General features: G+C 52.1%; 1 protein-coding gene across 2 annotated transcripts in view; it reads left to right on the top strand.

Moving 5' to 3' along the window:
• Window positions 1-787: 787 nt before the first annotated feature.
• cacfd1 (calcium channel flower domain containing 1) overlaps window positions 788-23,098 on the top strand; it is a 28,119-nt gene continuing 5,808 nt past the window's right edge. Inside the window, exons 1-5 of one of the 2 annotated variants that reach the window (XM_068012039.1) lie at window positions 788-1,033; window positions 10,960-11,032; window positions 12,164-12,289; window positions 13,783-13,890; window positions 14,813-15,106. In XM_068012039.1, the coding sequence (XP_067868140.1) occupies window positions 889-1,033; window positions 10,960-11,032; window positions 12,164-12,289; window positions 13,783-13,890; window positions 14,813-14,822 (462 nt within the window). In that variant the 5' untranslated portion in view covers window positions 788-888 and the 3' untranslated portion in view covers window positions 14,823-15,106. Of the gene's footprint in view, window positions 1,034-10,959; window positions 11,033-12,163; window positions 12,290-13,782; window positions 13,891-14,812; window positions 15,107-23,098 lie in introns of those variants that run through there. The other variant, XM_068012038.1, reaches the window with a different exon arrangement.

Here is a 23,098-nt window from a genome sequence, read left to right as displayed (position 1 = left end):
TTGGCTACAATATCTCAGTCCCTTCATCCAAGTCATGAACATATATTGTAAATAGTTGAGGCCCCAGAGTTGATCCCTGTGGCACTCCCTAACAGCACTGTGGGTGTACCTACACCACATGGTCTGCAGCGGTTCAAGAAGGCAGCTCACCACCACCTTCTCAAGGGCAATTAGGGATGGGCAATAAATGCTGGCCTGGCCAACGACACCCACATTCCGTGAATGAATGAAAAAACTCCACTGGTTTACAGTTTGCCAACCTGAAAATGACCCATTTATCCTGTTAGTTAGCCAATCCTCTTTCCAGGCTAATGTATCACCCACAACACCATGAGCTCTTACCCTGTGTAATAATCTTTTATGTGACACCTTATTAAATGCCTTTTGGAAATCCAAATACGCTACATCTACTGGTTCCCCTTTATCAAAGAACTCTAATAAATTTATCAAACCATTTCCCTTTCATAAAGCCATGTTGACTCTGCCTGATTGTATTATGATTTTCTAAATGTCCTGCATCTGATCACCCGCCCATTGAGGTCTAAAAATAACCCCGCCCATTAAGGGGTTTCCGTCACTATCCCCGCCCATTGAGGTCTCCCCACCCTTCACGCCAGAAGCGGCGCCGCCAATTGAACTGTGCAGGCGGTTCCTTTGCAGAGGCGACCCCGCCCATTGAGGTCCACCGGCGCCATCTTTCATTGAGTGGCTGTCGCGAGCCCACCCGTTAACCCCGCCCATTATGGTCCGACACGCCCACTATTGACGTTGCCTTAGGACGTCATCGCGCTGCCGGCTGGCGTGACGTACTGGAGCGTTTGACGTGGCCGCTCTCCGTTGTTGTGGAGCGGCGGCTCGGCCTCAGGCTCGGCCTCGGCCTCTTGCAGTATGCTGAGCTCGGAGGACAGGAGCGTGGAGCCCGGGCCGGGGTCCGAGCATGCGGCTGGTGCGGGGCTTGGGTCCGGCGGCGCGGACGCGATGACCTGGTGGTACCGCTGGCTTTGCCGGATAGCGGGGGTGATCGGCGGAGTGTGTGAGTATCTGAGGCCGGGGATCGCCGGCTGGAGGCTGACAGGCCCGAGTTATACTGGCTGTGGGGGAGGGGAGGGGGGTTGGATCCGAGTTATACCGGCTGGAGGGGGGTGGATCCGAGTTATACCGGCTGTGGGGGAGGGGGTTTGGATCCGAGTTATACCGGCTGGAGGGGGGTGGATCCGAGTTATACCGGCTGGAGGGGGAGGGGGGGTTGGATCCGAGTTATACCGGCTGTGGGGGAGGGGGGGTTGGATCCGAGTTATACCGGCTGTGGGGGAGGGGGGGTTGGATCCGAGTTATACCGGCTGTGGGGGAGGGGGGGTTGGATCCGAGTTATACCGGCTGTGGGGGAGGGGGGTTGGATCCGAGTTATACCGGCTGTGGGGGAGGGGGGGTTGGATCCGAGTTATACCGGCTGGAGGGGGAGGGGGTTGGATCCGAGTTATACCGGCTGGAGGGGGGTGGATCCGAGTTATACCGGCTGGAGGGGGAGGGGGGGTTGGATCCGAGTTATACCGGCTGTGGGGGAGGGGGGGTTGGATCCGAGTTATACCGGCTGTGGGGGAGGGGGGGTTGGATCCGAGTTATACCGGCTGTGGGGGAGGGGGGGTTGGATCCGAGTTATACCGGCTGTGGGGGAGGGGGGTTGGATCCGAGTTATACCGGCTGTGGGGGAGGGGGGGTTGGATCCGAGTTATACCGGCTGGAGGGGGAGGGGGTTGGATCCGAGTTATACCGGCTGGAGGGGGGTGGATCCGAGTTATACTGGCTGGAGGGGGGTGGATCCGAGTTATACCGACCGGAGGGGATTGGATCCGAGTTATACCGGCTGGAGGGGGGTGGATCCGAGTTATACCGGCTGGGGGGGAGGGGGGGTGGATCCGAGTTATACTGGCTGGGGGGGGAGGGGGGTTGGATCCGAGTTATACCGGCTGGAGGGGGGTTGGATCCGAGTTATACCGGCTGTGGGGGAGGGGGGTTGGATCCGAGTTATACCGGCTGTGGGGGAGGGGGGTTGGATCCGAGTTATACCGGCTGGAGGGGGAGGGGGTTGGATCCGAGTTATACCGGCTGGAGGGGGGTGGATCCGAGTTATACCGGCTGGAGGGGGAGGGGGGGTTGGATCCGAGTTATACCGGCTGTGGGGGAGGGGGGGTTGGATCCGAGTTATACCGGCTGGAGGGGGAGGGGGGGTTGGATCCGAGTTATACCGGCTGTGGGGGAGGGGGGGTTGGATCCGAGTTATACCGGCTGTGGGGGAGGGGGGGTTGGATCCGAGTTATACCGGCTGTGGGGGAGGGGGGGTTGGATCCGAGTTATACCGGCTGTGGGGGAGGGGGGTTGGATCCGAGTTATACCGGCTGTGGGGGAGGGGGGGTTGGATCCGAGTTATACCGGCTGGAGGGGGAGGGGGTTGGATCCGAGTTATACCGGCTGGAGGGGGGTGGATCCGAGTTATACTGGCTGGAGGGGGGTGGATCCGAGTTATACCGACCGGAGGGGATTGGATCCGAGTTATACCGGCTGGAGGGGGGTGGATCCGAGTTATACCGGCTGGGGGGGAGGGGGGGTGGATCCGAGTTATACTGGCTGGGGGGGGAGGGGGGTTGGATCCGAGTTATACCGGCTGGAGGGGGGTTGGATCCGAGTTATACCGGCTGTGGGGGAGGGGGGTTGGATCCGAGTTATACCGGCTGTGGGGGAGGGGGGTTGGATCCGAGTTATACCGGCTGGAGGGGGAGGGGGTTGGATCCGAGTTATACCGGCTGGAGGGGGGTGGATCCGAGTTATACCGGCTGGAGGGGGAGGGGGGGTTGGATCCGAGTTATACCGGCTGTGGGGGAGGGGGGGTTGGATCCGAGTTATACCGGCTGTGGGGGAGGGGGGGTTGGATCCGAGTTATACCGGCTGGAGGGGGGTGGATCCGAGTTATACCGGCTGTGGGGGAGGGGGGTTGGATCCGAGTTATACCGGCTGTGGGTGAGGGGGGGTTGGATCCGAGTTATACCGGCTGGAGGGGGAGGGGGTTGGATCCGAGTTATACCGGCTGGAGGGGGGTGGATCCGAGTTATACTGGCTGGAGGGGGGTGGATCCGAGTTATACCGACCGGAGGGGATTGGATCCGAGTTATACCGGCTGGAGGGGGGTGGATCCGAGTTATACCGGCTGGGGGGGAGGGGGGGTGGATCCGAGTTATACTGGCTGGGGGGGGAGGGGGGTTGGATCCGAGTTATACCGGCTGGAGGGGGGTTGGATCCGAGTTATACCGGCTGTGGGGGAGGGGGGGTTGGATCCGAGTTATACCGGCTGGAGGGGGGTGGATCCGACTTATACCGGCTGTGGGGGAGGGGGGTTGGATCCGAGTTATACCGGCTGTGGGGGAGGGGGGGTTGGATCCGAGTTATACCGGCTGGAGGGGGAGGGGGTTGGATCCGAGTTATACCGGCTGGAGGGGGGTGGATCCGAGTTATACCGGCTGGAGGGGGGTGGATCCGAGTTATACCGGCCGGAGGGGGGTGGATCCGAGTTATACCGGCTGGAGGGGGGTGGATCCGAGTTATACCGACCGGAGGGGATTGGATCCGAGTTATACCGGCTGGAGGGGAGGGGGGGGTGGATCCGAGTTATACTGGCTGGGGGGGGGAGGGGGGTTGGATCCGAGTTATACCGGCTGGAGGGGGGTTGGATCCGAGTTATACCGGCTGGGGGGGAGGGGGGGTTGGATCCGAGTTATACCGGCCGGAGGGGGTTGGATCCGAGTTATACCGGCTGGGGGGGAGGGGGGGTTGGATCCGAGTTATACCGGCTGGGGGGGGGAGGGGGGTTGGATCCGAGTTATACTGGCCGGAGGGGGTTGGATTCGAGTTATACCGGCTGGGGGGGAGGGGGGGTTGGATCCGAGTTATACCGGCTGGGGAGGAGGGGGGTTGGATCCGAGTTATACCGGCCGGAGGGGGTTGGATCCGAGTTATACCGGCTGGGGGGGAGGGGGGTTGGATCCGAGTTATACCGGCTGGAGGGGAGGGGGGGTTGGATCCGAGTTATACCGGCTGGAGGGGAGGGGGGTTGGATCCGAGTTATACCGGACGGAGGGGGTTGGATCCGAGTTATACCGGCTGGGGGGGAGGGGGGTTGGATCCGAGTTATACCGGCTGGAGGGGAGGGGGGGTTGGATCCGAGTTATAACGGCTGTGGGGGAGGGGGGTTGGATCCGAGTTATACCGGCTGGAGGGGAGGGGGTTGGATCCGAGTTATACCGGCTGGAGGGTAGGGGGGTTGGATCCGAGTTATACCGGCTGGAGGGGAGGGGGTTGGATCCGAATTATACCGGCTGGAGGGGAGGGGGGTTGGATCCGAGTTATACCGGCTGGAGGGGAGGGGGTTGGATCCGAGTTATACCGGCTGGAGGGGGGTGGATCCGAGTTATACCGGCTGGAGGGGGAGGGGGGGTTGGATCCGAGTTATACCGGCTGTGGGGGAGGGGGGGTTGGATCCGAGTTATACCGGCTGTGGGGGAGGGGGGGTTGGATCCGAGTTATACCGGCTGGAGGGGGGTGGATCCGAGTTATACCGGCTGTGGGGGAGGGGGGTTGGATCCGAGTTATACCGGCTGTGGGGGAGGGGGGGTTGGATCCGAGTTATACCGGCTGGAGGGGGAGGGGGTTGGATCCGAGTTATACCGGCTGGAGGGGGGTGGATCCGAGTTATACTGGCTGGAGGGGGGTGGATCCGAGTTATACCGACCGGAGGGGATTGGATCCGAGTTATACCGGCTGGAGGGGGGTGGATCCGAGTTATACCGGCTGGGGGGGAGGGGGGGTGGATCCGAGTTATACTGGCTGGGGGGGGAGGGGGGTTGGATCCGAGTTATACCGGCTGGAGGGGGGTTGGATCCGAGTTATACCGGCTGTGGGGGAGGGGGGGTTGGATCCGAGTTATACCGGCTGGAGGGGGGTGGATCCGACTTATACCGGCTGTGGGGGAGGGGGGTTGGATCCGAGTTATACCGGCTGTGGGGGAGGGGGGGTTGGATCCGAGTTATACCGGCTGGAGGGGGAGGGGGTTGGATCCGAGTTATACCGGCTGGAGGGGGGTGGATCCGAGTTATACCGGCTGGAGGGGGGTGGATCCGAGTTATACCGGCCGGAGGGGGGTGGATCCGAGTTATACCGGCTGGAGGGGGGTGGATCCGAGTTATACCGACCGGAGGGGATTGGATCCGAGTTATACCGGCTGGAGGGGAGGGGGGGTGGATCCGAGTTATACTGGCTGGGGGGGGGAGGGGGGTTGGATCCGAGTTATACCGGCTGGAGGGGGGTTGGATCCGAGTTATACCGGCTGGGGGGGAGGGGGGGTTGGATCCGAGTTATACCGGCCGGAGGGGGTTGGATCCGAGTTATACCGGCTGGGGGGGAGGGGGGGTTGGATCCGAGTTATACCGGCTGGGGGTGGGAGGGGGGTTGGATCCGAGTTATACTGGCCGGAGGGGGTTGGATTCGAGTTATACCGGCTGGGGGGGAGGGGGGGTTGGATCCGAGTTATACCGGCTGGGGAGGAGGGGGGTTGGATCCGAGTTATACCGGCCGGAGGGGGTTGGATCCGAGTTATACCGGCTGGGGGGGAGGGGGGTTGGATCCGAGTTATACCGGCTGGAGGGGAGGGGGGGTTGGATCCGAGTTATACCGGCTGGAGGGGAGGGGGGTTGGATCCGAGTTATACCGGCCGGAGGGGGTTGGATCCGAGTTATACCGGCTGGGGGGGAGGGGGGTTGGATCCGAGTTATACCGGCTGGAGGGGAGGGGGGGTTGGATCCGAGTTATAACGGCTGTGGGGGAGGGGGGTTGGATCCGAGTTATACCGGCTGGAGGGGAGGGGGTTGGATCCGAGTTATACCGGCTGGAGGGTAGGGGGGTTGGATCCGAGTTATACCGGCTGGAGGGGAGGGGGTTGGATCCGAATTATACCGGCTGGAGGGGAGGGGGGTTGGATCCGAGTTATACCGGCTGGAGGGGAGGGGGTTGGATCCGAGTTATACTGGCTGGTGGGGGAGGGGGGTTGGATCCGAGTTATACCGGCTGTGGGGGAGGAGGGTTGGATCCGAGTTATACCGGCTGGAGGGGAGGGGGGTTGGATCCGAGTTATACCGGCCGGAGGGGGTTGGATCTGAGTTATACCGGCTGTGGGGGAGTGGGGTTGGATCCGAGTTATACCGGCTGGAGGGGAGGGGGTTGGATCCGAGTTATACCGGCTGGAGGGGAGGGGGGTTGGATCCGAGTTATACCGGCTGGAGGGGAGGGGGTTGGATCCGAGTTATACCGGCTAGAGGGGAGGGGGGTTGGATCCGAGTTATACCGGCTGTGGGGGAGGGGGGTTGGATCCGAGTTATACTGGCTGGGGGCGGGGGGAGGGGGGTTGGATCCGAGTTATACCGGCTGGGGGTGGGGGGAGGGGGGTTGGATCCGAGTTATACTGGCTGGGGGGGGGAGGGGGGTTGGATCCGAGTTATACCGGCTGTGGGGGAGTGGGGTTGGATCCGAGTTATACTGGCTGGGGGGGGAGGGGGGTTGGATCCGAGTTATACCGGCTGGGGGGGGAGGGGGGTTGGATCCGAGTTATACCGGTTGTGGGGGAGGGGGGTTGGATCCGAGTTATACTGGCTGGGGGGGGAGGGGGGTTGGATCCGAGTTATACCGGTTGTGGGGGAGGGGGGTTGGATCCGAGTTATACCGGCTGGAGGGGAGGGGGTTGGATCCGAGTTATACCGGCTGGAGGGGAGGAGGGTTGGATCCGAGTTATACCGGCTGGAGGGGAGGGGGTTGGATCCGAGTTATACCGGCTGGAGGGGAGGGGGGTTGGATCCGAGTTTTACCGGCTGTGGGGGAGGGGGGTTGGATCCGAGTTATACTGGCTGGGGGCGGGGGGGAGGGGGGTTGGATCCGAGTTATACTGGCTGGGGGGGGAGGGGGGTTGGATCCGAGTTATACCGGCCGGAGGTGAGGGGGGTTGGATCCGAGTTATACCGGCTGGGGGAGAGGGGGGTGGATCCGAGTTATACCGGCTGGGGGGGAGGGGGGTTGGATCCGAGTTATACCGGCCGGAGGGGGTTGGATCCGAGTTATACCGGCTGGGGGAGAGGGGGGTTGGATCCGAGTTATACAGGCCGGAGGGGAGGGTGGTTGGATCCGAGTTATACCGGCTGGGGGAGAGGGGGGTTGGATATCCGAGTTATACCGGCCGGAGGGCAGGGGGGTTGGATCCGAGTTATACCAGCTGGGGGAGAGGGGGGTTGGATCCGAGTTATACCGGCCGGAGGGGAGTGGGGTTGGATCCGAGTTATACCGGCTGGGGGAGAGGGGGGTGGATCCGAGTTATACCGGCTGGGGGAGAGGGGGGTTGGATCCGAGTTATACCGGCCGGAGGGGGGTTGGATCCGAGTTATACCGGCTGGGGGTGGGGGGAGAGTGGGGAGTGGATCCAAGTTATACCGGCTTGCGGGGTGTGGGGGAGAGGTGGGGTGGATCCAAGTTATACCGGCTATGGGGGAGGGGGGTTGGATCCGAGTTATACCGGCTGGGGGTGGGGGGAGAGTGGGGTGTGGATCCAAGTTATACCGGCTTGCGGGGGGTGGGGGAGAGGTGGGGTGGATCCAAGTTATACCGGCTTGGGGGGAGGGGGGTTGGATCCGAGTTATACCGGCTGGGGGTGGGGGGGGAGTGGGGGGTGGATCCAAGTTATACCGGCTTGCGGGGGGTGGGGGAGAGGTGGGGTGGATCCAAGTTATACCGGCTTGGGGGGAGGGGGGTTGGATCCGAGTTATACCGGCTGGGGGTCGGGGGGGGAGAGGGGGGTGGTGGATCTGAGTTATACTGTCATCTGTGCAATGTTTGGTTGCTTCGTATCGAAGTTCAGTTCTGGATGTGTTTGAGTTCCGTGTCCCCACGATAAGCTCAGCTTCCTTCCCCTCCCTGGGGTGAGGGCACTGCCAGTCTCCGCTGTGGTGCTGTTCCTGCCGAGGGCAGACTGGACAGTGCCCTGGAGGGTGACTATCTCTGTGGGATCTGATCCATCCTGGCAGCACTTTCTGGGGATAAAATAAGCAAGAAGCAAATTGAAGTGTGTTTTCTGGGGGAGCGTCTCTCGAAGGGTCCGTGTGCCCAACACGGTCAATGATCAGAGGAAGACACAGCCTGGGAGTGTTAACATTTCTCTGCACCCCCCCCTCCTCCACCCCCACTTCCAGGCAAGGGGTGATCAGTGTCTGTGATGGTGGCAGGGGATGTAGCCAGTATAACCCGGGTCCAGCTTCACTCCCCCCGCTAGCCAGTATAATTCAAGGTCCAGCCCCTCACCCCTCATTTCCCATTCACTTGGGAAGCTCAGGGCAAATAGTGCATAACAGTAGCTGGTTTCCAGACACATCTCGATTCTAACCCTGTGTAACCAGGTCTTGACTGGTTCCTCCGTGAGCTGCTTGTTTACCTCCAGGTCTAATTACACACTCAGTTTATTGTTGTACTATCTAGGCAGCCAGTTGAAGGGGGCCGGGTACAGGTTTGGCTGCCCACTTAATCTATTCACTACGATCTTCAAATGAAATGGGCAACACTGCTTTTATAAATGTGTTCTATGCACATTATTATGAAAGTTTACGACGGGTAACACAAGCTACACGGTGATCTGTGCATTGCATCTTTCTATAACAAGAGTCCATTGCTCACTGATGGGATTAATGCTAAGAGCTCATTGTGTGCAGAATGACAAGCACAGACAAATGTTTCAGTCAAAGATCCTGACTTAATCAGATCTGTGTCTATGACAGAACTGACTGGGAGTGCTGAGACCATCACCAGTGCTAAATTATGAGGACAGGTTATCTAAACCTCGCTTGTATTCTCTTGAATGTAGAAGATTGAGGCTTGGATGATCTGATGAAGGTATTTAAATTGTTAGAGACTCGATAGGGTATGTATACAGAGAAGCTATTTCCTCTGGTGCGGGAATCAAGAACAAGGGGACATAATCGTAAAATTAGAGCCAGGCTGTACAGTGGTGAAATCAGGAAGCACTTTGCACACAGGGACATGGAAATCTGGAACTCTCTTTCCCCCAAAAAGCGGTTGAGGTTGAGGGTCAATTGGAACTTTGAAGACTGAGGTTGATAGATTTTTGTTGGGTAAGGGGATTAAAGGAAATGGAACAGACGTGTAAATGGAGTTAAGATACAGGTCAGCCATGGTCAAATTGAATGGAGGAACAAGGTCAAGGTGCTGAATGACTTCCTCATGTTCCTATGTTTGACCATGTAGTGGGGAGCAGGAATAGTGCGTAGGCTGGTGTATGTGGAACCTGGGCAAAAAGTGGTCACCAACCAGAGAAGACATCTCTTGTCTCCTGCCCAGGAATGAGAGTGCTGCTACCTAGATGTGAGTGCTGCTAGCACCCACACAAGGGGCCAAATGGCCTCCTTCAGGGTGTAATATTTTCTGCTAATTGAAATGAAGCCTTTCAAAGACTCCATATATTTAAATGTGAAGCCCCTCCCCAGTGTGGAATAGTCAGTTGACTCTCCATCTATGAAAAAACGGCCACTTGGTGGGTTAGTAGGCAGGGGTGGGTCTCCTGTAGAAGTCATTGCTTTCAGTGCTGGCTGTTCGGGTCTCTGATACTTGAGAACCTTTGGGATAATCTGTTTCAAGCAGGTCGTACATATTTAACCAGGAGTTTTTCTATAATTTAGCAAGGGTAATCCAAGCTGCACGCAGTACGAGTAGATGAGTTATGCTACCTGGGTCGAAAAGACCCAGTCTCCCTCCCTCATTTTCTCTGCTTTTGTGTCTTGATGCAGATTAAAGAAGTTGAATGTTTCTATCAAAGTTATTTAGTATATTGCACAGAATTTACAGCACAGAAACAGCCCGTTCGGCCCAACTGGTCCATGCTGGTGTTACTGCTCCACACAAGCCTCCTCCCACCCTCTCACCATATCCTTCTATTCCTTTCTCCCTCGTGTTGATCCAGCTTCCCCTTAAATCTGTCGATACTATTCACCTCAACCACTCCCTGTGTTAGCAAGTTCCACATTCTCACCACTCTCTGGGGAAAGATTAATACTAATCGAAGGAAATATCACACTTCATTCACCTTCTCGGGTTGCAGTTACCACATCCCCACCCACTATTCCAAAAGAGTTTTAGTGATCATAGGGACGAGTCAGAATTAGGGGCTATAAATATAAGATAGTCACTAATAAATCCAGTTGGGAATTCAGGAGAAACTTCTTTACCCAGAGGTAACTTCAGGATGTGCCAAAGTGCTCCACAGCCAATAATATAATGTTGAAGTGTAGTCACTGTTGTAGGAACGTAGCAGCCAATTTGGACACAGCAAGATCCCACAAACAACAGTGGGATAATGACCAGGTAATCTGTTTTAGTGACATTGATTCAGGGATTGGCCCAAAACACTGGAAAGGACTCCCCCTGCTCCTCTTCAAAATAGTGGCAGTGGGATCTTTTACATCCTCCTGAGAGGCCGATGGGGCCTCGGTTTAACGTCTCACCCACAAAATAGTCCCTCTGATAGTGCAGCACTCCCTCAGTTCTGGCACTGGGAATTTTGGTGTGCATTATGAGCTCAAATCTCTGGAATGGGGCTCGAATCCACAAGCTTGAAACTCGGGTGAGAGAGGGCTTACCCACCCAGGTATGGCTGACATGTGGTTAGAGTAAAGCAGTGTGTGGTGAGTGTCAATCGGAATACAGCGGGTAGGAAGTGTGTGAAGGATGTTTGTATTTGAAGGTTACAAGGAGCCCGAAATGAAAGTTCAGTGGAGCCCTGGCCATGGTAAGATGCGAAGACAGTGAGTGGGTTTTGTTGTTGCTGCAGACAGTACCGAGCCACTGTTTCTCTCCATTGTTTTGCAGCATGTACAATTGCAGGCCTGTGGAACTGTGTAACAATCGATCCCCTCAACATTGCGGCTGGGGTCTGGATGGTGTAAGTAATTGTGTGGAAGCTGGAGTGTTCTGTAGCACTCTGTGGTTTCAAGTTCTGCTCTTTGCGGTGTTTTGTGTGTCTGACTGTCGCTCTTCTTCGCCACCCCAGTCCTGTTAAAACCATGAAGATCACTTTAATCTAACCTGCTCGGCTGGAACCTGACAGGATCAGATTGGCCGCCTGACATCACTGGCAACTGATCTGATCCTGTTAGTTCTTTCTTATCCGCTTAGGTTAAAATCCACCTCTCCGCCTCCTCCCCCCAGCTGCAGCCATTGCTCTGAGCAGCTCACCCTGCACACTTCACCGTCTCGCTATATTCATCCTACTGTTTCCTGCTCGAATCCCTCATCTACCTCCAGCTTCCCTTCCCCCTCCAGTGCTCAACTTTATTAGTTTCCTGACTAATGCTCATTTAAAAGAAATTTTTTTTTAAAACTCAGCAAGCAATCTGAAGATTGATTTGTGAATTTCAGTGGCAGATTGATGTATGGTCATTAGGGGCATTATCTTTTCCTATAGTTTGCCCAGTTTTATGCTGAGCAATGTTTTGTGCCCCTTGCCCATGAGAAGGTTTGTGGACGGCCTGTTCCTGGTCCCCTGGAACACACTGACAGTCAGCTTCACCATGTCAGTCAGGGGGAGGCAGCTGCTGCAGTGGGAACCTGTTGTCATAAGTTTACAAGAACAGTGAAGGATGACTAAAAGGCCATTCGGCCCCTTCAGTGCTCTTACTGTCCCTGCTGAGCATCCAGCTGCATTTTGAATGTCACATTCTGCAAGGTGAAATATTCCAAACCTTTCTCACTCTTTGGAAAAAGTTTTTCCTAATACTTTTACAGAACAGAAACAAGCCATTCAGCCCAACTGCTCTGTGCTGGTGTTTATTCTCCACTCGAGCCTCCTCCCACCCTCTTCATCTCACCCTATCGGCATATCCTTCTATTCCTTTCTCCCTCATGGGTTCCCTAGATTCCCCTTAAATACATCCAAACTACTCACCACCACCACTCTTTGTGGTTCCACATTGTCACCACTGATCTTGAGTTATGATCTAAAACGATGTGTTCTGATGGCAAGTTACAGCGAGTTCTTTGCTATAAAACTGCCCTTTTATCTTTCAACATGCAGGCTGAATGCATTTGTTCTCTTCCTCTGTGAAGCTCCATTCTGCTGCCAGTTTATTGAGTTTGCGAACGCTGTGTCTGCGAGAGCTGATAAACTCCGATACTGGCAGAAAGCAATCTTCTACTGCGGGTAAGTGCTGAGTGTGGGAGGGCCCGTGTGGCAGCAATGCTTCATGTGGCACACACTGGTCAGTGAGTGTGTGGTCAGTGATGTAACTGGTCAGTAATGCAACTGATCTTCCAGTGCCCCTGTTGGGGGTGGGGGAAGGAGGTGTGTTGAGAGCAAGGTGGTTGCGAATATTGTATGAGTACAGGATCAGACTTCACGCCATTGCCCCAATCAACTGATCTGCCAATTGTCACTGCTTGGGCTACACAAATAGCACAGCCACTTAGTCAAGAAACTGCAGAATAATCACCGTCTGTGGAATTTTGCTCCAAGGACAGTCTTCACCTCAAAGAACATTAGATAATGCATCAATTCTGGAGCTATTAGAGGAAGGGGACAGGATTTTACACCTTTTCTGGTTTCCTGCAGACTGGAGCACTTGGTTCATATTACAAAGTGATATTCACTTGTTATTTGAAGAGTGTGCTGGTTCCTGAGAAGCTTTGCTTGCATGTTTATAATTCACAGCCCTCGCCTACTCTCGTGGGCAATTATCATTCACCAATCACTGATAGATCATCTCCACTTTCACCCCATATCCCCAACCACACTGCTGCAAGCTCAAGTCTGCTTCGGATATTCTGTTTGGTGCAATGCTGTTGGTCACTCCTATAGGTGTTCCATGTGTATTGTGTTCAGGATTATGCCTGAACTGCACAATGTCTAACTTTATATTCCAGCTGTGGCTCAGTGTGCTCTTTTACCTCCGGGTCAGAGGCTACAAGTTTATTATAGTTTCCCACTCCAGAGACTTGAGTACATTATTCAGGCTGACTGCCCCAGTACAGTGCTGAGGGAGCGCTGCGCCGTTGGAGGGTCAGTGCTGAGGGAGCGCTGTGCCGTCGGAGGGTCAGTGCTGAGGGAGCGCTGCGCCGTCGGAGGGTCAGTGCTGAGGGGGCGCCGCGCCGTCGGAGGGTCAGTGCTGAGGGGGCGCCGCGCCGTCGGAGGGTCAGTGCTGAGGGAGCGCTGCGCCGTCGGAGGGTCAGTGCTGAGGGAGCGCTGCGCCGTCGGAGGGTCAGTGCTGAGGGAGCGCTGTGCCGTCGGAGGGTCAGTGCTGAGGGGGCGCCACGCCGTCGGAGGGTCAGTGCTGAGGGGGCGCTGTGCCGTCGGAGGGTCAGTGCTGAGGGAGCGCTGCGCAATCGGAGGGTCAGTGCTGAGGGAACGTCGCACTGTTGGAGGTGCCATATTTCACATGAGACTTTAAACCCCTACTGCCTTCTCAGGAGGATGTGAAAGATCTCACAGGCACTATTTCAAATGAGTAATGTGTCCTGGTGAATATTTATCCCTCAACATTTTGGGATGGAGTATGTGTGTAATTTGAGAGGTGACCTATGTTAATTGTAGGAACAAGTGACTTTGGACCTGTGGTTCCAGAAATTCCTCCTGATTTCCCAGTTGGGTTGTTGGACAATGTGGATGCAGCATATCTGAGATTTTTGTTTTCCCCACAGGATGGCGATTTTCCCAGTATTCCTGCGGTTTTCAATTACCACACTGTTTGGGAATGCAATTGCTTTTGCATCCGGGGTGCTTTATGGACTCGCATCACTTGGCAAAAAGTGAGTTTTTGCTGAACCTCAGTAGAATGTGTTTTATTATATGACTTGATCTTGTTTTAAGTCAGGCAGTTTGGAAATGTTGGCAGTTACACAATATGTAATCTTAAACTGACTGCAGTTTATGTCTGCTGAAAAGCTGCCGAAAAGATCGGAGAAACTCTCCAGCTGTCCATATATGGAAGCAATTAGTTCAGGAGCCACTGAAGGACTGAGGGTGGATTGTGACCTGGTCATTTGGACACCGCATGGAGTTGGGAGTATAAATTTTTAAAAAAACTGCCTGGAAGGGAGCTGTGAGGAGGGGGGCCAAAGCAGGAGCAGGGGAACAAAGGAGATGGTTGAGTAATGCGCCCCTTCTCTATTAATCACGCCTGGAGACCCCATTACTGTAAGTGATTGGGATTCATTTTACATATCACATTTGTATTCTGTATCTATCCTTCACTCACTGTATTTTGCTACAGAAATAACCCTGCCTTTATCAGGAGACTTTGCTGTAGTTTGGGATGAGTTCTGTTTGCTGTAGTTCATACAGCCTCTTTCAGTAGTCTCTGTTTGCTGAGTCAGTAGGCTGTTTGCTGTAAAATGGACTGTTTGCAGTGAGTCCTGCAGTAAGTCTTGCCCCACCTGTAACTCAACTGGCTGGTACAGTGGTGCCAGTACTTAATTAAAATTGCTGTTTGCCATTGTCTGTCAAACTGATCTACAGCTGTATGCCTGTGCCCATGTATGTATCCCGCAATAGGACAGGGTAGAGTTAGTTGCAATGCCTTTACTGTTAAATAGCCTGTTAGCACTCTTTTCTTGGGCCCCTCAGGTGCAGTAGTGAAGGGTGGCTGTGGACCCTGTACTCCAGCATGAGAAAGCAAATGGATCTTTACCTGACCAAGGGTAGTCTGACATGCACGTGTTGTCTCCTCAGGTTACCATGATACTGATCAATCAGCAGAAGTCTCCAGGCCTCCTCTCACACAACATCCGGTATCAGGTGTCAAAGTAGCATCGAAGGAAATTCTGCTAAACCTTTCAAAGTCACTGGTTAGGTCCCAGCTGGAGAATTGTGTCCAATTCTGGGTCCCACACTTCAGGAGGATGAACAAAGAACAAAGATAATTACAGCACAGGAACAGGCCCTTCGGCCCTCCAAGCCTGCGCCGATCCAGATCCTCTCTCTAAACATGTCGCCTATTTTCTAAGGTTCTGTATCTCTTTTCTTCCTGCCCATTCATGTATCTGTCTAGATACATCTTAAAAGACTCCATCGTGCCCGCATCTACCACCTCCGCTGGCAATGCGTTCCAGGTGCCCACCACCCTCTGCGTAAAGAACTTTCCACGCATATCCCCCCTAAACTTTTCCCCTTTCACTTTGAACTCATGTCCTCTAGTAATTGAAACCCCCACTCTGGGAAAAAGCCTCTTGCTATCCACCCTGTCTATACCTCTCATGATTTTGTACACCTCAATCAGGTCCCCCCTCAACCTCCGTCTTTCTAATGAAAATAATCCTAATCTACTCAACCTCTCTTCATAGCTAGCGCCCTCCATACCAGGCAACATCCTGGTGAACCTCCTCTGCACCCTCTCCAAAGCATCCACATCCTTTTGATAATGTGGCGACCAGAACTGTACGCAGTATTCCAAATGTGGCCGAACCAAAGTCCTATACAACTGTAACATGACCTGCCAACTCTTGTACTCAATGCCCCGTCCGATGAAGGAAAGCATGCCGTATGCCTTCTTGACCACTCTATTTACCTGCGTTGCCACCTTCAGGGAACAGTGGACCTGAACACCCAAATCTCTCTGGACATCAATTTTCCCCAGGACTTTTCCATTTACTGTATAATTCACTCTTGAATTGGATCTTCCAAAATGCATCACCTCGCATTTGCCCTGATTGAACTCCATCTGCCATTTCTCTGCCCAACTCTCCAATCTATCTATATTCTGCTGTATTCTCTGACAGTCCCCTTCACTATCTGCTACTCCACCAATCTTAGTGTCGTCTGCAAACTTGCTAATCAGTCCACCTATACTTTCCTCCAAATCATTAATGAATATCACAAACAACAGTGGTCCCAGCACGGATCCCTGTGGAACACCACTGGTCACACGTCTCCATTTTGAGAAACTCCCTTCTACTGATACTCTCTGTCTCCTGTTGCCCAGCCAGTTCTTTATCCATCTAGCTAGTACACCTTGGACCCCAAGCGCCTTCACTTTCTCCATCAGCCTGCCATGGGGAACCTTATCAAACGCCTTACTGAAGTCCATGTATATGACATCGACAGCCCTTCCCTCATCAATCAACTTTGTCACTTCCTCAAAGAATTCTATTAAGTTGGTAAGACATGACCTTCCCTGCACAAAACCATGTTGCCTATCACTGATGAGCCCATTTTCTTCCAAATGGGAATAGATCCTATCCCTCAGTATCTTCTCCAGCAGCTTCCCTACCACTGACGTCAAGCTCACCGGTCTATAATTACCTGGATTATCCCTGCTACCCTTCTTAAACAAGGGGACAACATTAGCAATTCTCCAGTCCTCCGGGACCTCACCCGTGTTTAAGGATGCTGCAAAGATATCTGTTAAGGCCCCAGCTATTTCCTCTCTCGCTTCCCTCAGTAACCTGGGATAGATCCCATCCGGACCTGGGGACTTGTCCACCTTAATGCCTTTTAGAATACCCAACACTTCCTCCCTCCTTATGCCGACTTGACCTAGAGTAATCAAACATCTGTTCCTAACCTCAACATCCGTCATGTCCCTCTCCTCGGTGAATACCGATGCAAAGTACTCGTTTAGAATCTCACCCATTTTCACTGAGTCCAAGCATAACATTCCTCCTTTGTCCTTTAGTGGGCCAATCCTTTCTCTAGTTACCCTCTTTCTCCTCATATATGAATAAAAGGCTTTGGGATTTTCCTTAACCCTGTTTGCTAAAGATATTTCATGACCCCTTTTAGCCCTCTTAATTCCTCGTTTCAGATTGGTCCTACATTCCCGATATTCTTTCAAAGCTTCGTCTTTCATCAGCCGCCTAGACCTTATGCATGCTTCCTTTTTCCTCTTAGCTAGTCTCACAATTTCACCTGTCATCCATGGTTCCCTAATCTTGCCATTTCTATCCCTCATTTTCACAGGAACATGTCTCTCCTGCACGCTAATCAACCTCTCTTTAAAAGCCTCCCACATATCACATGTGGATTTACCTTCAAACAGCTGCTCCCAATCTACATTTCCCAGCTCCTGCCGAATTTTGGTATAGTTGGCCTTCCCCCAATTTAGCACTCTTCCTTTTGGACCACTCTCGTCTTTGTCCATGAGTATTTTAAAGCTTACGGAATTGTGATCACTATTCCCAAAGTAGTCCCCTACTGAAACTTCAACAACCTGGCCGGGCTCATTCCCCAACACCAGGTCCAGTATGGCCCCTTCCCGAGTTGGACTATTTACATACTGCTCTAGAAAACCCTCCTGGATGCTCCTTACAAATTCTGCTCCATCTGGACCTCTAACACTAAGCGAATCCCAGTCAATGTTGGGAAAATTAAAATCTCCTATCACCACCACCCTGTTGCTCCTACATCTTTCCATAATCTGTTTACATATTTGTACCTCTATCTCACGCTCGCTGTTGGGAGGCCTGTAGTACAGCCCCAACATTGTTACCGCACCCTTCCTATTTCTGAGTTCTGTCCATATTGCCTCACTGCTCGAGTCCTCCATAGTGCCCTCCTTCAGCACAGCTGTGATATCCTCTTTGACCAGTAATGCAACTCCTCCACCCCTTTTACCTCCCTCTCTATCCCGCCTGAAGCATCGATATCCTGGGATATTTAGTTGCCAATCATGCCCTTCCCTCAACCAAGTCTCAGTAATAGCAATAACATCATACTCCCAGGTACTAATCCAAGCCCTAAGTTCATCTGCCTTACCTACTACACTTCTTGCATTAAAACAAATGCACCTCAGACCACCAGTCCCTTTATATTCATCATCTGCTCCCTGCCTGCTCTTCCCCTTAGTCACACTGACTTCATTATCTAGTTCCTTACAGGCTTTTGTTACTACCTCCTTACTGTCAACTGACCTCAATTGGTTCCCATCCCCCTGCCACATTAGTTTAAACCCTCCCCAACAGCGTTAGCAAAAGCACCTCTAAGGACATTGGTTCCAGTCCGGCCCAGGTGTAGACCGTCCAATTTGTAATAGTCCCACCTCCCCCAGAACCGGTCCCAATGTCCCAAAAATCTGAACCCCTCCTTCCTGCACCATCTCTCAAGCCACGCATTCATCCTGACTATTCTTTCATTTTTACTCTGACTATCACGTGGCACTGGTAGTAATCCTGAGATTACTACCTCTGAGGTCCTACTTTTTAACTTGGCTCCTAACTCCCTAAACTCTGCTTGTAGGACCTCATCCCGTTTTTTACCTATATCATTAGTGCCTATGTGCACAATGACAACTGGCTGTTCACCCTCCCCCTTTAGAATGTTCTGCAGCCGATCTGAGACGTCCCTGACCCGTGCACCTGGGAGGCAACATACCATTCGGGAGCCTCGTTTTCGACCACGGAACCGCCTATCTACTCCCCTTACAATCGAATCCCCTACGACTATAGCCCTTCCACTCTTTTTCCCGCCCTTCTGAACAGCAGAGCCAGCCACGGTGCCATGGACCTGGCTACTGCTGCCTTCCCCTGGTGAGCCATCTCCCTCAACAGTATCCAAAACGGTATACTTGTTTTGGAGGGAGATGACCGCAGGGGACTCCTGCGCTGCCTTCCTGCTCTTTCTCTGCCTTTTGGTCACCCATTCCCTTTCTCCCTCAGCAATCCTAATCTGCGGTGTGACCAATTCACTAAACGTGCTATCCACGACCTCCTCAGCATCGCGCATGCTCCAAAGTGAGTCCATCCGCAGCTCGAGAGCCGTCATGCGGTCTAACAAGAGCTGCAGTTGGACACACTTCCTGCACGTGAAGGAGTCAGGGTCATCAGCCATGTCCCTGAGCTCCCACATTGAGCAAGAGGAGCATGATACGGGTCTGAGATCTCCTGCCATTTTTAATCTTAAGTTTAAACTTAGTTAAATGAAAAAGGAACGAAAAGTTTTTACCAATCACAATAAAACCAGAGAAATCGAAAAAGCCTTACCTTATAAACACCCCACCGAGTCCTTTTTTTTTGGTTAGAGGAGGAGGGCGGGTGGGAGACACTACAAGTGTGGTGTCTCGGGTTCAGAAACCGCCCAAATATATAGTGTTTTACTTACCCAGCAGCCCCCTGGCCTCCGCCGAAAAACAAAAGGAAATTAAATTTACTTTCAAACTGACCTTCCCAGCTGCTCACTCGCTCACACTCTGCTCCCGAAAAAGCTGCTGCACTGAAAGGAAAGTTATTTTAAACCGCCCAAATATATAGTGTTTTACTTACCCAGCAGCCCCCTGGCCTCCGCCGAAAAACAAAAGGAAATTAAATTTACTTTCAAACTGACCTTCCCAGCTGCTCACTCGCTCACACTCTGCTCCCGAAAAAGCTGCTGCACTGAAAGGAAAGTTATTTTAAACCGCCCAAATATATAGTGTTTTACTTACCCAGCAGCCCCCTGGCCTCCGCCGAAAAACAAAAGGAAATTAAATTTACTTTCAAACTGACCTTCCCAGCTGCTCACTCGCTCACACTCTGCTCCCGAAAAAGCTGCTGCACTGAAAGGAAAGTTATTTTAAACCGCCCAAATATATAGTGTTTTACTTACCCAGCAGCCCCCTGGCCTCCGCCGAAAAACAAAAGGAAATTAAATTTACTTTCAAACTGACCTTCCCAGCTGCTCACTCGCTCACACTCTGCTCCCGAAAAAGCTGCTGCACTGAAAGGAAAGTTATTTTAAACCGCCCAAATATATAGTGTTTTACTTACCCAGCAGCCCCCTGGCCTCCGCCGAAAAACAAAAGGAAATTAAATTTACTTTCAAACTGACCTTCCCAGCTGCTCACTCGCTCACACTCTGCTCCCGAAAAAGCTGCTGCACTGAAAGGAAAGTTATTTTAAACCGCCCAAATATATAGTGTTTTACTTACCCAGCAGCCCCCTGGCCTCCGCCGAAAAACAAAAGGAAATTAAATTTACTTTCAAACTGACCTTCCCAGCTGCTCACTCGCTCACACTCTGCTCCCGAAAAAGCTGCTGCACTGAAAGGAAAGTTATTTTAAACCGCCCAAATATATAGTGTTTTACTTACCCAGCAGCCCCCTGGCCTCCGCCGAAAAACAAAAGGAAATTAAATTTACTTTCAAACTGACCTTCCCAGCTGCTCACTCGCTCACACTCTGCTCCCGAAAAAGCTGCTGCACTGAAAGGAAAGTTATTTTAAACCGCCCAAATATATAGTGTTTTACTTACCCAGCAGCCCCCTGGCCTCCGCCGAAAAACAAAAGGAAATTAAATTTACTTTCAAACTGACCTTCCCAGCTGCTCACTCGCTCACACTCTGCTCCCGAAAAAGCTGCTGCACTGAAAGGAAAGTTATTTTAAACCGCCCAAATATATAGTGTTTTACTTACCCAGCAGCCCCCTGGCCTCCGCCGAAAAACAAAAGGAAATTAAATTTACTTTCAAACTGACCTTCCCAGCTGCTCACTCGCTCACACTCTGCTCCCGAAAAAGCTGCTGCACTGAAAGGAAAGTTATTTTAAACCGCCCAAATATATAGTGTTTTACTTACCCAGCAGCCCCCTGGCCTCCGCCGAAAAACAAAAGGAAATTAAATTTACTTTCAAACTGACCTTCCCAGCTGCTCACTCGCTCACACTCTGCTCCCGAAAAAGCTGCTGCACTGAAAGGAAAGTTATTTTAAACCGCCCAAATATATAGTGTTTTACTTACCCAGCAGCCCCCTGGCCTCCGCCGAAAAACAAAAGGAAATTAAATTTACTTTCAAACTGACCTTCCCAGCTGCTCACTCGCTCACACTCTGCTCCCGAAAAAGCTGCTGCACTGAAAGGAAAGTTATTTTAAACCGCCCAAATATATAGTGTTTTACTTACCCAGCAGCCCCCTGGCCTCCGCCGAAAAACAAAAGGAAATTAAATTTACTTTCAAACTGACCTTCCCAGCTGCTCACTCGCTCACACTCTGCTCCCGAAAAAGCTGCTGCACTGAAAGGAAAGTTATTTTAAACCGCCCAAATATATAGTGTTTTACTTACCCAGCAGCCCCCTGGCCTCCGCCGAAAAACAAAAGGAAATTAAATTTACTTTCAAACTGACCTTCCCAGCTGCTCACTCGCTCACACTCTGCTCCCGAAAAAGCTGCTGCACTGAAAGGAAAGTTATTTTAAACCGCCCAAATATATAGTGTTTTACTTACCCAGCAGCCCCCTGGCCTCCGCCGAAAAACAAAAGGAAATTAAATTTACTTTCAAACTGACCTTCCCAGCTGCTCACTCGCTCACACTCTGCTCCCGAAAAAGCTGCTGCACTGAAAGGAAAGTTATTTTAAACCGCCCAAATATATAGTGTTTTACTTACCCAGCAGCCCCCTGGCCTCCGCCGAAAAACAAAAGGAAATTAAATTTACTTTCAAACTGACCTTCCCAGCTGCTCACTCGCTCACACTCTGCTCCCGAAAAAGCTGCTGCACTGAAAGGAAAGTTATTTTAAACCGCCCAAATATATAGTGTTTTACTTACCCAGCAGCCCCCTGGCCTCCGCCGAAAAACAAAAGGAAATTAAATTTACTTTCAAACTGACCTTCCCAGCTGCTCACTCGCTCACACTCTGCTCCCGAAAAAGCTGCTGCACTGAAAGGAAAGTTATTTTAAACCGCCCAAATATATAGTGTTTTACTTACCCAGCAGCCCCCTGGCCTCCGCCGAAAAACAAAAGGAAATTAAATTTACTTTCAAACTGACCTTCCCAGCTGCTCACTCGCTCACACTCTGCTCCCGAAAAAGCTGCTGCACTGAAAGGAAAGTTATTTTAAACCGCCCAAATATATAGTGTTTTACTTACCCAGCAGCCCCCTGGCCTCCGCCGAAAAACAAAAGGAAATTAAATTTACTTTCAAACTGACCTTCCCAGCTGCTCACTCGCTCACACTCTGCTCCCGAAAAAGCTGCTGCACTGAAAGGAAAGTTATTTTAAACCGCCCAAATATATAGTGTTTTACTTACCCAGCAGCCCCCTGGCCTCCGCCGAAAAACAAAAGGAAATTAAATTTACTTTCAAACTGACCTTCCCAGCTGCTCACTCGCTCACACTCTGCTCCCGAAAAAGCTGCTGCACTGAAAGGAAAGTTATTTTAAACCGCCCAAATATATAGTGTTTTACTTACCCAGCAGCCCCCTGGCCTCCGCCGAAAAACAAAAGGAAATTAAATTTACTTTCAAACTGACCTTCCCAGCTGCTCACTCGCTCACACTCTGCTCCCGAAAAAGCTGCTGCACTGAAAGGAAAGTTATTTTAAACCGCCCAAATATATAGTGTTTTACTTACCCAGCAGCCCCCTGGCCTCCGCCGAAAAACAAAAGGAAATTAAATTTACTTTCAAACTGACCTTCCCAGCTGCTCACTCGCTCACACTCTGCTCCCGAAAAAGCTGCTGCACTGAAAGGAAAGTTATTTTAAACCGCCCAAATATATAGTGTTTTACTTACCCAGCAGCCCCCTGGCCTCCGCCGAAAAACAAAAGGAAATTAAATTTACTTTCAAACTGACCTTCCCAGCTGCTCACTCGCTCACACTCTGCTCCCGAAAAAGCTGCTGCACTGAAAGGAAAGTTATTTTAAACCGCCCAAATATATAGTGTTTTACTTACCCAGCAGCCCCCTGGCCTCCGCCGAAAAACAAAAGGAAATTAAATTTACTTTCAAACTGACCTTCCCAGCTGCTCACTCGCTCACACTCTGCTCCCGAAAAAGCTGCTGCACTGAAAGGAAAGTTATTTTAAACCGCCCAAATATATAGTGTTTTACTTACCCAGCAGCCCCCTGGCCTCCGCCGAAAAACAAAAGGAAATTAAATTTACTTTCAAACTGACCTTCCCAGCTGCTCACTCGCTCACACTCTGCTCCCGAAAAAGCTGCTGCACTGAAAGGAAAGTTATTTTAAACCGCCCAAATATATAGTGTTTTACTTACCCAGCAGCCCCCTGGCCTCCGCCGAAAAACAAAAGGAAATTAAATTTACTTTCAAACTGA

Source organism: Heterodontus francisci, chromosome 32 (assembly GCF_036365525.1).
Source record: "Heterodontus francisci isolate sHetFra1 chromosome 32, sHetFra1.hap1, whole genome shotgun sequence".
In the NCBI taxonomy this organism is placed as follows: Eukaryota; Metazoa; Chordata; class Chondrichthyes; order Heterodontiformes; family Heterodontidae; genus Heterodontus; species Heterodontus francisci.
The sequence above is the reverse complement of the archived record's forward strand: the minus strand, read 5'-3'. Positions and strand labels throughout refer to the sequence as shown.